The 15,622-nt window shown below is 40.0% G+C and overlaps 1 protein-coding gene across 4 annotated transcripts in view; it reads left to right on the top strand.

Annotated features, from left to right (window-relative positions):
- The window catches only part of LOC133384894 (LIM and senescent cell antigen-like-containing domain protein 1), a 100,687-nt gene that overhangs the window by 55,975 nt on the left and 29,090 nt on the right, over positions 1-15,622 (top strand). Inside the window, exon 1 of one of the 4 annotated variants that reach the window (XM_061626759.1) lies at positions 5,188-5,585. The exons of 2 other annotated variants lie outside the window; for them this stretch is intronic. In XM_061626759.1, coding sequence (XP_061482743.1) covers positions 5,479-5,585 — 107 coding nt within the window. In that variant the 5' untranslated portion in view covers positions 5,188-5,478. Of the gene's footprint in view, positions 1-5,187; positions 5,586-15,622 lie in introns of those variants that run through there. One more of the 4 variants, XM_061626760.1, reaches the window with a different exon arrangement.

Genomic DNA, 15,622 nt, shown 5'->3' with positions numbered 1-15,622 from the left:
CTGCAGCATGTTGAGAGGGGGCAGCTGAAGCTCTCCATTTCAAATTGGAATGCTGTATGTTTAGGCAAATATAAAGATCTCCCTCTTTTCTTTTCCCCCTCCACCCCAAATTTTGTGTTCTCCAGATTTGCATTTTAGGTGAGGGCAGATTCAGAATTTGTCTCTACTGTTTTAAGTGGGTGTGGACATGCTGAATGGGTCTGCAAGAACAAGTTGTGCCGAAAATATCACAAGGGCTCATTGAGCACAGTGGGAACCATGTGGGGAAAGGTCAGTCCCAAAGCCTCTGCAAGGAGGGAGCTCTCCACACATTCAACAGCTCAGCCATCCCACGTACAAACTACTTAGCAGAAGGGATTCTTCATGGCTGCAGCCTGACTGTTTGGGCTTTAGGGCTTTGTGGTCCATGCATAAAGAAACACTCCTGTGCTGTTGTCGCTGAACTGCAACCAAAAGGCCTGAAAAACCACAACTAACTTACTGGAAGGGGATGAAAATGGAAGGGTGGGGAGTTATCATAATGAATAAATCAGATGTGGCCTTGGTTGCTGGTAATATTGCCGTTTCGTATGCTCACCTTCCATTATTAAGGCCTTTGTTTAACATTGGCAATAGAGGCTGGCAGTGACCAATTGTTAACATGACCTCTGTAATGAAAGGCTCCAATGAAAGGATCATGCCCTGTCTCTTCGCAAATTGTATAAAATATAATTCTTATGTTTGTTGATGTGATGGTCTATAACAAGGGTGGGGAACTGGATCTGGCTGGTGGGTTGGATTGTGATTTCTCCCAACACCTGCAGTTCATTTTGATGGGTGGGTGGGGGCACCCACCTGTCAATCACCCAATGGCACCATGCTCCTAGGCATTTTAATGTGTTTACTTTTATATTTCTGTGGTTTCTGTTTGTGTTTATTATTGTTCGGCTGTTTTTATTATGATATTTGTATTTTAATCTTTTTGTACACCGCCCAGAGAGCTATTCGCTATGGGCAGTTTAAAAATGGAACAAATAAATAAAATAAAATAAATGATGTCTGGTGAAGCGGTTTCCATTGCCCACTCAGTTTGAAGTCAAACAGTGTGGGCAAACCACTGTGTGTGTGTTGTGTGTGTCCAGGTGCTGACAATTAACTGGTTGTTGATGCCTGCAAACCCCACTTTCAGCTGGGAGCTGTGTCTTTACCTGCTGCACACCTGACATCATATACGATATCAAATGTAGGGCAAGTGGGCATAGCTTGGGGAAAATGGCCTCACAAGCCAAGGAGTTTCCCATTACTGGTTTTGTTGAAGTGAGACAATAAAGTTCTTGTCTAGCTTCCTGATTCATGTGTCCTATTAAGATTTCCATGGCAGTACCAGTGTTACATTTCTGCAATATGAATAGAGGACCATTACTCTAGATGTGAGAAGCATGAACCAGGGAAAGTTAGAAATTGTCAAGCAAGAAATGGAGCGTATCAACATTACAATACTTGGTGTGAGTGAATTAAAATGGACTGGAATGGGACATGTTCAGTCAGGCAACTACAAAATATTTTATGCAGGAAATGAGAAATCAAGAAGAAGCGGGGTTGCTTTCATAGTGAGGTGATGTAGCAAAAGCAATTAGGAGCTACAACACAAGGTCTGAGCGAGTGATATCAGTGAGATTAAACGGGAAACCTATTAACATAACCATCATCCAAGTCTATGCTGCAACATCAAACACAGAAGAAGAAGAACTGGAGAGATTTTACGCAGAAGTACAGGAGGAAATTGATCACACACCAAAACAAGATATGATGATAATCAGGGGGGAATGGAATGCAAAAGTACGGAACAGAGAAGAGCAAGGAATTGTGGGGAAATGGGGCTTAGAAAATAGAAATGAAGCAGGAGAAAGACTTATTGAATTCTGTGAAGCCAATGATTTGTTTCTTGCCAACACAGTTTTTGAGCAAACAAAAAGACGACTGTACATGTGGACATCACCAAATGGTCAATATAGGAATCAAATTGATTATATAATTGGAAACAGAAGATGGAGAAGTTCCATACTTTCTGCAAAAACAAGACCAGGAGCAGACTGCAGTACAGATCATGAACTGATCATATCGAAAATCAGAGTAAAGCTAAAGAACAACAAAACAATCATAATGCCAAAATACAATTTAAATAACATCCCAGAAGAATATAAAGATCAAATAAGGAACAGGTTTGAGGCTTTAAACTTAGTTGACAGAGAACCAGAAGAACTATGGACTGAAGTCAGGGACATTATCAGGGAAGAAAGCAAAAAATAATACCTCTTGTTAAAAAGAGAGAAAGACCTCAATGGATGACTGAACAAACTCTTAAAATGGTTAAAGAGAGAAGGAAAGCAAAAGCAAAAGGAGATAGAAACACAGTCAGAACCCTAAATGCAACAATACAGCGACTAGTACGTAGGGACAAAAAACTATTACAATAGTTATTGTATAGAAATAGAAAAGGACAACAAAATGGGAAGAACAAGAGCCCTATTCCAAAAGATGAGAGAAATGAAAAGGAAATTTAAACCACGAGTAGGGATGTTGAATAATCAACAGGGGAACACACCGACTGACCGAGATGAAATAAAAGGAAGATGGAACCAATACACTGAAGAACTCTAGAAAAGATATGACAGGATGACAGATTCATTCATGGAGGAACCATATGATGAAGAACCAGAAATTTTAGAATGTGAGATGAAAGCTGCTCTTAAAATTCTTGGAAGAAACAAATCACCAGGAATAGATGGCATACCAATAGAGTTGCTACAAGCTACTGAGACTGAATCTGTCCAAATTTTGACAAAGATTTGTCAAGAAATATGGAAAACTAATCAATGGCCCACAGACTGGAAGTGTTCAATATATATCCCACTTCCAAAGAAAGGGGATCCCAGAGAATACATTAATTACCGAACTATTGCCTTAATATCCCATGTAGATCATGAAAAACTATGGAATGCTTTAAAAGAAATGGGGGTGCCACAGCATCTGATTGTCCTGATGGGCAGCCTATACTCTGGACAAGCGGCTACTGGAAGGACAGAATATGGAGAAACCGATTGGTTCCCCATCGGAAAGTGTGTGAGACAGGGTTGTATTTATCACCCTATTTGTTTAATCTATACGCAGAACATATCATACAGAAAGTGGGATTGGACCAAGATGAAGGTGTGATAATTGGCGGGGAAACATCAATAATTTAAGATATGCAGACGATACCATCCTCTTAGCAGAAACCAGGAATGATTTGAAACAAATGCTGATGAAAGTTAAAGAGGAAAGCACAAAAGCAGGACTACAGCTGAACGTCAAGAAGACTAAAGTAATGACAACAGAAGATTTATGTAACTTTAGTTGACAATGAGGACATTGAACTTGTCAAGGATTATCAGTACCTCGGCACAGTCATTAACCAAAATGGAGACAATAGTCAAGAAATTAGAAGAAGGCTTGGACTGGGGAGGGCAGTTGTGAGAGAACTAGAAAAGGTCCTCAAATGCAAAGATGTATCACTGAACACCAAAGTCAGGATCATTCAGACCATGGTATTCCCGATCTCTGTGTATGGATGTGAAAGTTGGACAGTGAAAAAGGCAGACAAGAGAAAAATCAACTCATTTGAAATGTGGTCTTGGAGGAGAGCTTTGCGCATACCATGGACTGCAAAAAAGACAAATAATTCGGTGTTAGAACAAATTAAACCAGAACTGTCACTAGAAGCTAAAATGATGAAACTGAGGTTATCATACTTTGGACACATCATGAGAAGACATGATTCACTAGAAAAGACAATAATGCTGGGGGAAACAGCAGGGAGTAGAAAAAGAGGAAGGCCAAACAAGAGATGGATTGATTCCATAAAGGAAGCCAGAGACGTGAATTTACAAGATCTGAGCAGCGTGGTTTATGACAGATGCTCTTGGAGGTTGCTGATTCATAGGGTCGCCATAAGTCGAAATCGACTTGAAGGCTCATAACAACAACCCTAGGTGACTTTAAAAAGGAGATTAGATCTATTTACCAATAATAAGGCTGCAATCCTGGCCCCACTTACTTGATAGTAAGCCCCACTGAGTTCAGTGGGACTTATTTCTGAGTATGCATGGTTAGAATTATTCTGCAAGTCTTATCAGTGCCCAATAACCTGGATTGCTAAAATGGGCCTCCATGTTCAGTGACTGTGTATCTTTGAATACTAGTTGGGGACAAAGTGAAGAGCATAGTTGTCTTCATGACTTGCCTGTGGGCTTCCCAGAAACAGCTAGCTGTTCACTTTAGGAAACCAGATGCTGGATTAGATAGATCTTGCTCTGATTCAGCAGGTCTACTCTTATGTTCATAATGCTATTGGGGTATTTTTCACAAAATATTTGAGCATTATAGATACACTTGTTTTATTAATGCAATATTTTTAAACAAAATCCTCTGTCAACATAAACGTAAAAGGTGACACACACCCTGTTCTATGTATGTTCCTTCTGTTGTTTGTTCTCCTTATTTCAATTTCTGTGTGTGGGTGGTGTGATATTTTTCATTTTGTGGTCAAACTGCAAATCATTTTATTATGCCTATTGCAAATTACTGGACTTCTCTTACAAGGTTAAATGAGGCATGTATGACTTGGAAATCTCTGGTTGTCAGCTTCCTCTTTTACAGGAAACCCTTTTATACCCTTCTTGTTTCCCTGGTCTCCAGTGGACCTTGTCCCAAAGCACAGTGGAATGATGAGTGATGAATGATGTAACCTTTGATGCTTGCAACCTGGAGAAGAATATAGAAAACAGTAGTTTTTCTCTTCACAGTCTTGGGACTTTTCTTTAGAAGAGATTTTTGTTAATGAACTTAAGTGCTCATTCTGCATTATGAAGGAGCATTTCAAAGTTAACAGAAGCTTTCATCTTTCTGTATTACTGTCTTTCATTACTTTTCATTTTTCAATTTTTTAAAAAAACTTAAACACTTAAAGAATCCTTAGGTGGAAAGCCACAGGCCTCCCTGATCAGTGAAGTGCTAATAGGTTTTGCTTTTGTTAGAGTTCAGGGTGGTGTAACAGTTTAGTTGGTCGTTAGCTGAACATTTTCAGCTGCTTGCAAGTGGCAGGAAGAGGACTAAGAGAAGTTTCTTGTTTTGTGGGGTTTTCTTGCCCGGCGTGTGGTGTGATTTGCATCTGATCTGGGTGCAAAAACAGCTGATCCTGGCTTGCCACAGAAGCATCCCTTAGGTACAAGGCTTACTGCTAAGAAAACACAGTGCTCTTCTAGGGGGTGTGTACCTGTGAGAAACAGGAAGCAGTGCAGCAACTGCCTGTGCAAAGAGACTTGTATTTCTGATCAGAGCAGGTGTGCACTCTCTCTGTGGAACGTGTTCGCTCCAAGCATCTTGGCAGTTGTGCTGCTCAACAGAAATTTTTATCTTCTTTTGGTGTGTGTGCGTGCGAACCACCGTGGGTAAAGGAAAATGACTGCATTACAGCTGAAAGAATTATCATATTCACGTCTGTACAGGAGAAGACGGGATCGCCCAGATAGCCTGGGTCTTCACGGGTTACCTGAGCAGAAGCTAAGGTGAGTGGTGGTGGGGAAATTAATGGTTAACTGGAGAGCCCAAAGTGCCTTTTGAGTTAAATATGATGTCTTGAAAAAAGTAGAAAACATAGTACAAGGTAGTGGAATTGTAACAGTGCTAATTTCAAACCATGTGCAATTGGAAATAGTTCGGAGTGCCGGGATTATCTAGGAGGAGTTAAGAGGAAGCAGCTGTTTTCCATTTACTCAGTTTTTCAATAGCTTTATTATTATCCTAAATGCTGCAATCACACTAAGGATGGCAGTAGGAAATGTCCATAACTTTCTCCCACAGATTTTTAATCACTGTTTAGTTTTCCCTTAGAGCTAATTAATTTGCACGACATCTTAAAAATGTGCTCTAGTCACCAATACAGTTCCATTCAAACAAAGAGTACTCTATAGCCTTTTGGGAATTCTACTACTGTTCTATAGGTTTTTTGTTGTTAAAAATAGTGTGATGTGGTATAACTTGTTAGATCATGATTTTTTTAAAAAATAGAGATTCTTTTTATTACTATTGAAATGCCTTAAGACAAAAGAATGCAGTAGAACCACTTTATATGACCTTACAAAGGGAAAGTAACTAAAGAAAAATCTTAAAATATTAATGACACTGGTTAGTTTCCAAAAGTTGAGTTCCTTTTAAACATGCAACTGGCCTGCACCTTAAAAATGTACTGATTTTTAAAAGTGCAGGTCAGAGGAAAATCTCATGTTACTTTTTAAAAAGGAGCCCAACTTTTGGAAACAAACTGGTTTAGCAGTAATAATAACAACAGCAACATAGATCTGGTAACTGTAATAACTTGCTTTTGTAAAAAAAATCACATTTTTGTACAGAACAATTAAAAACCTAAGCACATGTTGTCAAAGGCATTAGTGAAGGGAAAGAGTTTCCTGTCATGCTATGACTAGTGCATTTTTTTTAAATGATTCCTTTTACTGTTTTAACATAACAGTGTAAACCTTCCATAGAACTCTGAGCTGCTTGTTTATGGTGCTGGATAAAAATCCTAGGAACAAGAGAGCAGGACTATTTGTGTTATGTCCGAGCTTGGGCAAAGGGTAGGTCTCGATCTACTGGTACATGTTTGGGTGATCTCCAGTAGATTGGCAAATATTTCTGACTTCCAATTGTTTAACAATAGCAGTAACAAACTGACTCTCCCCCCCCCCAATTATACTGCTGAAATGAAGAAATCAGGGGAAGATGGTAACCAGGAGTAGATTTTTGTATTTAAGGACTGTGAGGTGTTCTGATACTCAAAAACCAATTCCTAGGCTTAGAGTACTTTAAATTCTAAGTGTGTATCTTTTGCATCAGGGTCTGGTTTTTGAATCTTGGGTGTTTATTAAAAAAAAAAAGTAGATCCTGCAAACCTGAAGTAAGCCTGCCCCTGCTCTAGAACAGAGAATACTCTTTGAAAAGAAAACATACTCCATGAAAAAAAGGACATTGGCCAATTCATGTAATGGGTAGTAGATAATAAAATAATAGCTTACTACCAGTGAAGTACAGCTCTGTAGTATCCGTAATCCATGGCATGTAGAAGCAGTGGGCAATTGTGTTCTTTGTTCAAATCATGGACTGCTAACTTAATGGCCCAGTGGCCCAGTGTTGCTAAAGGTTTGTTGGGACAACAGTGATAGAAATCTCTTTTCCTCTTATTACTATGACCTTAATCTCCTTTGTTCTCCCATTCCTGATACTACCATCCTAGTGAACTGAAGAAAAAAAATGCAGTTCAGGACTATTATACGTTTAGACCTAGTACAATATAATTGCTAAGAGTGCTGCACTGACCAGGATTCAAATTGCCATTCAGACATGAAGTTCCCTGAGTGACCTTGAGCCCATCAGTACTCAGCTTTATCAACTTCACAGGGTTGTTGGGGTAAAAGTGGAGATGTGCTGCCCCAAGCTCTTTAGAGGAAAAGTGGGATTAAAAAAAAATTAACTACACACGTCAGGGGTCATCAAAACATGGCAACCCAAGGCACAGATGTGCCCACAGAAGACTTCCCTGATGCCCATAGAGCCCCCTGTCCCTGCTGAAATTAGGCTTGAAAGAAGAATTCTCTTGTAACTAGTATAATAGGTTGTGGTGTGTACTTGGCTGCAGTTTGTGTGGTACTCATGCCAATTTCTCTGCTTTGCAAATGTGCCTACGGGTCCAGAAAGACTGGTGACTCCTGACATAAATAAACAACACATGTAGAATATGAGCAATAATCAAGATGGAGCGAGCCTATGATTTTTAATAGTGCTAAGTGCCAGTGATATTAAAAGAGTTTTCATTCCTGGTGTATCTTGGAAGTTATCTCTAGTCATATTGGTCAATTTAAAGAAATTGAAACCAACTTTTCAAGCTCTCTTCAATTTGTATTGTAGATAAAATAGTAAGAAAGTTAAATGTTAGTGTTGGAGGAGATATTCACTAATCCTTTTCACTGTTTTGAGGTCTCTGTTCAGTTTCTAATCTAGATTGTCCGTTTCTTACATCCTTGTCATAAAGAGTTTTGTTTGGACCCAAGTTCCATCGATTAAAATGGTATTTACTTCCAAATAAAAGTAGGATTGCAATACTGTGCACACTTTGATTGGTTGATTGATTGGGTTTATTTATATGCCACCTTTCCACAGTGACCTGTGCCCAAAGTGGCTTACAACAAATGCTCAAAATAAAAGCACTGGGGTCGGGGAGAGAAGTCAGCTTACAAAACATAGCAATAAATAAATAAACGGAACTAATAAACATGTATAAGATTGCTCTGTACAAGTGTTTCAGATTGATCATACATATCTGTGTAGCTTGTGGTAGTACCCCTACAGTTAGAAGAATTTATAACTAGCAGGCTGGGTAGTTTCTTGAGATTTAAAGCCTTGTCCAAAACATCTCCAGCTGAAAACATAAACACTACCTCTATCCAGGACTCGTGCTGCCTTGAGGAAGAGCTTCAGGAGATGAATTTGGGGCATCAATGTGGAGTAATTTGGTTTGTTCTAAAAATGCCCTTGAGGATGTCGTTCTGATAGTTTATGTCAGGTGACAAAATGGCATGGGTCAACTGTGTGTCCAGTGTAAAAGGATAGTCAAGATACTGCATAGGTGACAACAGTCATGGTTGAATGCCCCCATCCGTTTCCTGCAGTCAATCTGGTCTTGCCCAGAAACTTGTATAGCAACCATGCATTGCAGTGAGTATGCCCCATACACAGCTCAGTAGTGCCCACAGAGATAGCTGCATTAGTGTCTCATTCCCAGGTCTTGTTGCTGCACTTCTAGGAAACAGCTTGTGCTGCATCTTCAGCACTTTGAAGTAACAGTCTGTGAGATGGATCCATCGGTACTCAATCCTTAAACCCTTTGCTTCAAAGTAGTCTTAGTGATGATTTTGGGCCTGTGTTTCACTAAACTTCTGTTTTGGTTCAGAAATATGTATTTAGAAAGCTTTTATGAGTTTCTAAATGTTATGTCTTTTTTTTACCCAGGATTCTCTTATAAGAAGAGCTTGTGTACCTCGCATTCTGACACCAAATTATGGCAGAACATCAATACATTAGGTCTCTTTTTTTCATTAACAGTGTTGCTCCACTGCAGATTGAATAATCCCTTTTGGAAGTTCCAATACGAGTTGCCACTAGCTCTGTAGTTCAAAGTTAAGATAGTTTTAATGTAGCCTCACTCTGTTATTAGTCTTTGAATTATAGCAGTGCCTTCAGGCCCCAGCCAAGATCAAGACACATCCACTTTAGATGGTATATATTTAAGAGAGATTCTATGCATATGGTTACTTGCTACCATGGTAGATTTTTCTTTTCCATTTCTCGTAAAAATGTTATTTGGGAAATCATTACTCACACTTTGTCTAGCTGTGATATTGCATAAGATGTAGGATATTTCCATTGCTCAAAGGTTTGGATATCTACAGTGTGACACACCCTTTTTTCTCCCTTGCCCTTGTCCTTACCCTTACACTTTTTTGCATGCATCTTGCTTAATCATTCTTCAAAAATGCTTTTTGATTTACTCACTAGCCCTAGAGTGCAAAATTACTGGATGGGAGTGTGCAGCAGACATTGCATACTCTGACTGCGTGTGCCGCTGTACCAGCAGCAGATCCTCTGGCTATGTTATGTTTGGCTACACTTAATGGGAAAAGGTAAGCAGGCAGTAACTCTCCATTTTTGTAAAAGGGAGAACAAGAGAAAATGTGAGGCAGTAACTATTTCATTGGAACTTGCTTATCTCTCCTGTTACATCTGGCCAGTACGCTTCATGGGGGAGCAGAGAGTGATGGGCAAGTCTAGCCAAAGACAACTTTTCAGTTCAGAGTTGGAAAAAGTACTTGCATACCTGCCTGACAACCTGTTGACATAATTGTGCCAGTATTTCCCCTCTAGAAGCAACTCTGTGCCACATTCTGGTTTTGAGTACCATACATCACAGCCAACATCTCATTGGTAGGAGCTCAACAGCTTTAGACCAGGGCTGCAAATAGGTTTTTTTGAGGGGGTTGCCCATCCCCACCTCTGCTCACCTTATCTCTTTCCAACTTCTGGAGAATGAGCCCAGGCTGTCTCTCAGAGCCAGTTGCTCTGCAGCTGCAAAGCAAGATGGAAGCCAGCCTGTAGTACTGGGCATAACGTGGGCTTTGTCTCTCTTTGCAGCTTCAGGGCCATCAAAGGGCTGCAAGGGAAGTTGGAGTCCCTCCCATCATGCGTGGAAATACATTGGACTTTTTCTGCCCCAATTCCTCATTCATTGTAGTGCAGTGCTGCAGCAGCATGATGGAAGAGGTGATATATGCCTTGCATATAGGAGGTCCCAGGTTCACTCTCTGACATCTTCAGTTAAAAGGATCTGGTAGCTGCTGTCTGCCTGGGAGACCCTGGTGACATCCAGTCAGATTAGATAATACTGGGCTACGTGGGCAAAACTCTAGACTGCTATTAAGCAGCTTGTTATACAAGTGCCTTCTCTCCAGTGGCCTGCAGTGTGAACCAGGGCTTGTGGGTGAGTGTCTGATCACGTGGAGACCTAGTTCGCACACGATCTGTATCATTTTTTTAAAGAGTGTGTGTGTGAAATCATGCAAACCATGCTTCACGTTTGACTGTCCTAGGGGTTGGGATTGATCATTGTGAAGGCAGGGCTTAGGCAACAGAAGAATAAATGAGATGGGGGATTAGGGAGCTAGGGAATATAGATGGTAATGACTTCCAACTGCAGGGAAAAGGTGGGAGAATGTGTAGTTTATGCTCTAAACTTTTCAGGTCCAGGATCTACCTTATAATCTAAAAGTGTGACTCGCTTTTCATTTTGTGTCCCATCTTTCTGCTTTCCTCCTTAGGAGAACTAGGATTTTGCCCCTGTAAAGAAAGATGAAGCATCTATAGCTTTAATAATTGCATAGAACAAGGAGTTTTGATGGGTGCATCTTGTCATGAAGGGATGTGAAAATGTGCACAGGCTGATATTTCCTCATAAGAACATAAAAAGAACCCTGCTGGGTCAGACTAAAGGCCCATCTAGTCTGACACGGTATTCTCACAGTGTCCAACCAGATGACTATGGGAAGCCCACAAGCAGGACCTGAGAACAAGAGCACTCTCTCCACTAGTTTAACCAACCTGTAATTTCCCAGATCCCCTTGGATCCCTCTTCCAATATGGACTCTAAAGGAACTCTGTCATACAGTATCACTTCTTTTGCTCTCTCTGTTTCCCATTCCATTACCAAAAACATTCATTTTAGGCCACAGCATGATTCACGCTGTGGATCCTAGCCTACCAGTTGAAGGCTAGTATGCCACTTGGATAGGGTGGGTTCTTTGATGAAAGGCTGAATTTATAAATTCCTGAGTAGATGGAATAGTAAATGGAAAAGCCATTTCACCATACAAATCTACCACAAACAGTTTTTTCTTGCATTCCATCAATGCAGAACTCTATATATGGTTGAAAACAGACTAGGTTAGTTGTACTTAAGTCCCACTGAAATCTTTAATGTTGATTTCAATGGAAGCAGAGTTCAACTAAGGCTGCAATCCTAATCCTGTTTATCTGAAAGTAAACCCCTGTGAATTAAATGGGACTTTCTTTTGAGTAGAGGGCTTTCTCTGCAGGCTCTGTTGTAGCCCCTAAATTGTGGAATTCCCTCCCTACAGAGGTGAGTCTGACACCTTCACTGTACATTTTTGGTGAATGCTGAAGATGTACCTCTTTACCTTAGCCTTCAGCACTTGAAGGCTATTTTCAACACACACCCTATTCCTGTGAATGTAATATGTTTTTATTGTTTTTAATACTGATACTGTATTTTAAATTTCTGTAATCAGCCTGGGGACCTGCTGGTGAAGGGAGAGTAGTAGTAGTAGTAGTAGTAGTAGTAGTAGTAGTAGTAGTAAGGGTTGCAGCCTTAGCCTTGCTCCAACCCATAATTGTTTTTAATTGTGAAGCAACAATTTAATATGTTAATCTCATCCCTCTTATATTCTTAACTGTTCCAATTGTTCTTGAAAAAGTTTTAGTGAAAACTCTTAATCACTGTTCCCTAAACAACTGTTGAAACCTGTTATCTGCCATCTGTATCTGAATCAGTCTAAGCTGGTCTGTTTACATTTTGTTCTTGTAAACAGTTCAGTTTTCCCATTCATTTCAGCCTGTTCAATGGGGTGTCTCTATTAGCACTCCCATTTCAAAAGTTGACACAATTTTAAAAGCACAATGTAAATTATTGAATTGTTTTGCTTGTGTGTGGTAAGGCTAAGCTCTTAGGCTACAATCCTAACCACACTTACCTGGGAGCAAGCCCCATTGAATTCTCTGTAACTTACCTCTGAGTAGACATGGTTAGTATCTCAGCCTTAGTCTGTTGTGATAAAGAATACATGGCACATTGAGATAAGACAACTCCTAACGTTGACTTAAATGTCTCATTTTGAAATTTTGTTATTTGCCAGCAATACAGTGAATATACTGGGTAGAGCTGCAATTTGTGGTCATGGTACAGCAGACTTCCAAGATTGTACTGTGGGTGGGGTTTGCATTTTTTAAATGTTCATCAACATTTTTTTTAAAAAAAAAATCTCTGCAAATAGAAATTTCGCACCTCAAGAGCACATTAAGCTGGAGCCTGTGATCTGCTTATTTTTTACATGTGGTGTGTTTTGGGGTGGGAAATTATTCATAAATGCAATACAGTCTCTAACCTGTAGTCTGGAGCATAGACCAGGAAGAATTCTGCTATGTGATTTTGTTGGATTTGTAAATTTGACTAGAATCCATAAATAAACTTTCTCAATATTTGCCTTGCGCCATCTCTGTCTAATGTTTTCAGGTAGGTGCAGACAGAAACTGTCTACTATGGGCAATGATTAAAGGGACTGTTCTGTCCATACTGAATGCAGTTAGGACTGCCTCTTATGGCACTTCTGAAGGAGAAAAAGCACATACATCATATGTATTCGATCACAGGAGGCAAACACTTGTGTATACTCACCCTTGCTACTCATAAATAAAATGTTTTTTGTCTTTCATCTTAGTTTTTGGTGCATAGATCAAAAATTCAGTCAACTGTGGCCCAATCCTAAGCATTCTCATTGGATGCAAGTTCCTCAGACTTCACTGAGGCTTACTCTCTGGTAAGTGAATGGCAGCCATGCAGGACATTCTTATGCATGTCTGCTCAAAAGTAAGCACTGCTGTGTTCACTGGGGCTTATTCCCTAGTGTATGTTTAGGATTGTACCCTTAATGTATCTTAAAACAGGTGATAAAACAGGCATTAACTTCCAGAGGGCTAGCCATATTAATGCCTTTCAGCAAAGCAACAAAAAGTCTTGCAGCACATTAAATACTAACAAAGTCATTATAGCATAAGTTTCTGTGTGTATCTTGATACAGTGGACTCTAGATCACAAACGTTTATGCCATAATGCATTTGTTAGTCTTCAATGTGCTACAAAACTCTTTGTTTACATTGATGCTATGTCTGAGAGGCGAGTCTTCATCCATTTTCCTAAAACTACTTTTTAACTTAAATAACTGAAACCTTTCAACTATAATTTTACTAACAGGGTTGTGCAATATTTCTGATAAAATAAAAGCTAAAATTACAGTAAGACGGAAGTGGTTCTTTGATCACTGTGTCTATGTGATAAAATGTGCTAATTCCAATAAATCATATTCTTCAATCCCTTTAATTACAAATGTGAACATCTTTGTTTACTTCAGAAGGGAACTCTAAAGGACTCTGGCCCTGCCACTTTAACTGAAGGTCAGTCTTCAGTGTGGTATCTGTAATAGAGTTGTTACTATAATAAGAATGTAGTTTAGAGCCAGAAAGTCTGGTGTTGACAGTTATCCTAACCGTATAAGGAACTTCATGAACATACGAGAAGTCTTTCATGGCAGTCTGGATGTTTGGTTTGGTCTAGTCAGGGTATTAATTATAGCTACTGGTTGGACTGTTCAGGTCATTGTCATAAAGTAATAAAACATGTTAATATACTCAGCTGAAGCAGATGCGCTTCTGCAGTTTCATTGCCTTTATGAGTGTGAATTGTTATTACAAGTGTGTCGGTGTGGAAACTATATCTAGTGCTTTTCAATGCGGCACATTCAAGGGGGAATATTAATCATATAGCCAGGTTTCATTCTATCAGCCGTCCCCAACCTGGTGCCCTCCAGATATTTGGGACTACAACTCCCATCGTTCCTGGCTGTTGACCCTGCAAGCTGGGACCGATGGGAGTTGTAATCCAAAACCAATCAGGAGAACACCAGGTTTGGGAAGACTGCAGTGTGTCATGAAAGCCCAGTGAATTGATGTGAATTCTAGCAAGAACTCCATTTCCATGCTGCATGCCAGATTTTCCACCTTGCTTGGTACAAGGAATACTCTGTTATAAGCATCAGTATTCCTTGGCAAAATCCTAATATATGTTATGCAACTGCAAGAGCTGAATATATAGAATATATAGGAAAAGTGCAGAAAAGGAACACAAAAGCCTGAGTAAACAGAAATGTCTTTGCCTGATACCTAAAAGTTTGACAGTGTTGACGGCACCTGGAAAGTTTTCCTGGGGAGAGTGTTCCATGACTAGGGAGTCTCCATTGAAAACATCTTTCATTGCCATTCTCTATGCCTCCCTCAGAAGAGGCACATGGAGAAGGGTTTCTGATTATGATTGTAGGGTTTGAGTAGGTTTCTATGGGAAAAGGCGGTCCTTTCAATATATGGGTCCCTTTATAGGTGAAAACCAACAGCCTGGAAACCAATCTGTAGGCACTGCAGTTGGTGATTTGGGGGGAGTAGGAAAAGAGTACAGGGAAAGTATTAAACTGCCCTACTCCTGCACCACACTCCTAATTTAGATCTCCCCCTGCTGGTTTTTCTTAAGAAAGAAACATAGAAAACCCAAACTGCGTTTTAAACTAGTGTGCTTAATATAATTTGTAGCTTGGCTCTCAATGTAGCAGATGTAAAAATAAAGGCATTCAACCAAACGTGTGAGTGCACAAACTCTGTTTGGGGAGCATATGCCATACATGTGTTTTGGGGAGCATGGGGCCATACTCCACCCCAACTTTACTGTACCTGCTGCTGCCAACCTCCAAGGCCTTTTGTGTGATGGTGCAAAGGGAGTGTCTAAGAACTTCTAGTTACACATGCTTAGAACCTCCCTTTTGGGCATTTACACTGAAGTTTAGGAGGGGGGAAGGGGTGACACCCAAGTGGATGGGGGTGGCAGCGCAGTGCCCCCTACACAGTTTGTGCCTCCATGTGTTGTGACTGAATAAATAACTGTTCCAAGCTAAGTATAGATATGGAACATGGATCGAGGTGATTGTTTTCATCAGCAAGCACAAGATGTACTCAAACATCTGTCAACATGTCTATTCACGTTTCTCTTTTAAAGTCTCCAAATATCCCTGGTACACAACGTTCAAACAATCATACAGTTTTGCTTTATCTGTAGGTAGAACAATGTGTGGAGGTGGTGTTCCCTGCATTGACATATCCATGG

Source organism: Rhineura floridana, chromosome 5 (genome assembly GCF_030035675.1).
Source record: "Rhineura floridana isolate rRhiFlo1 chromosome 5, rRhiFlo1.hap2, whole genome shotgun sequence".
Classification (NCBI taxonomy): Eukaryota; Metazoa; Chordata; class Lepidosauria; order Squamata; family Rhineuridae; genus Rhineura; species Rhineura floridana.
Note: the sequence above shows the minus strand (reverse complement) of the source record. Positions and strands in the feature narration are given on the sequence as shown.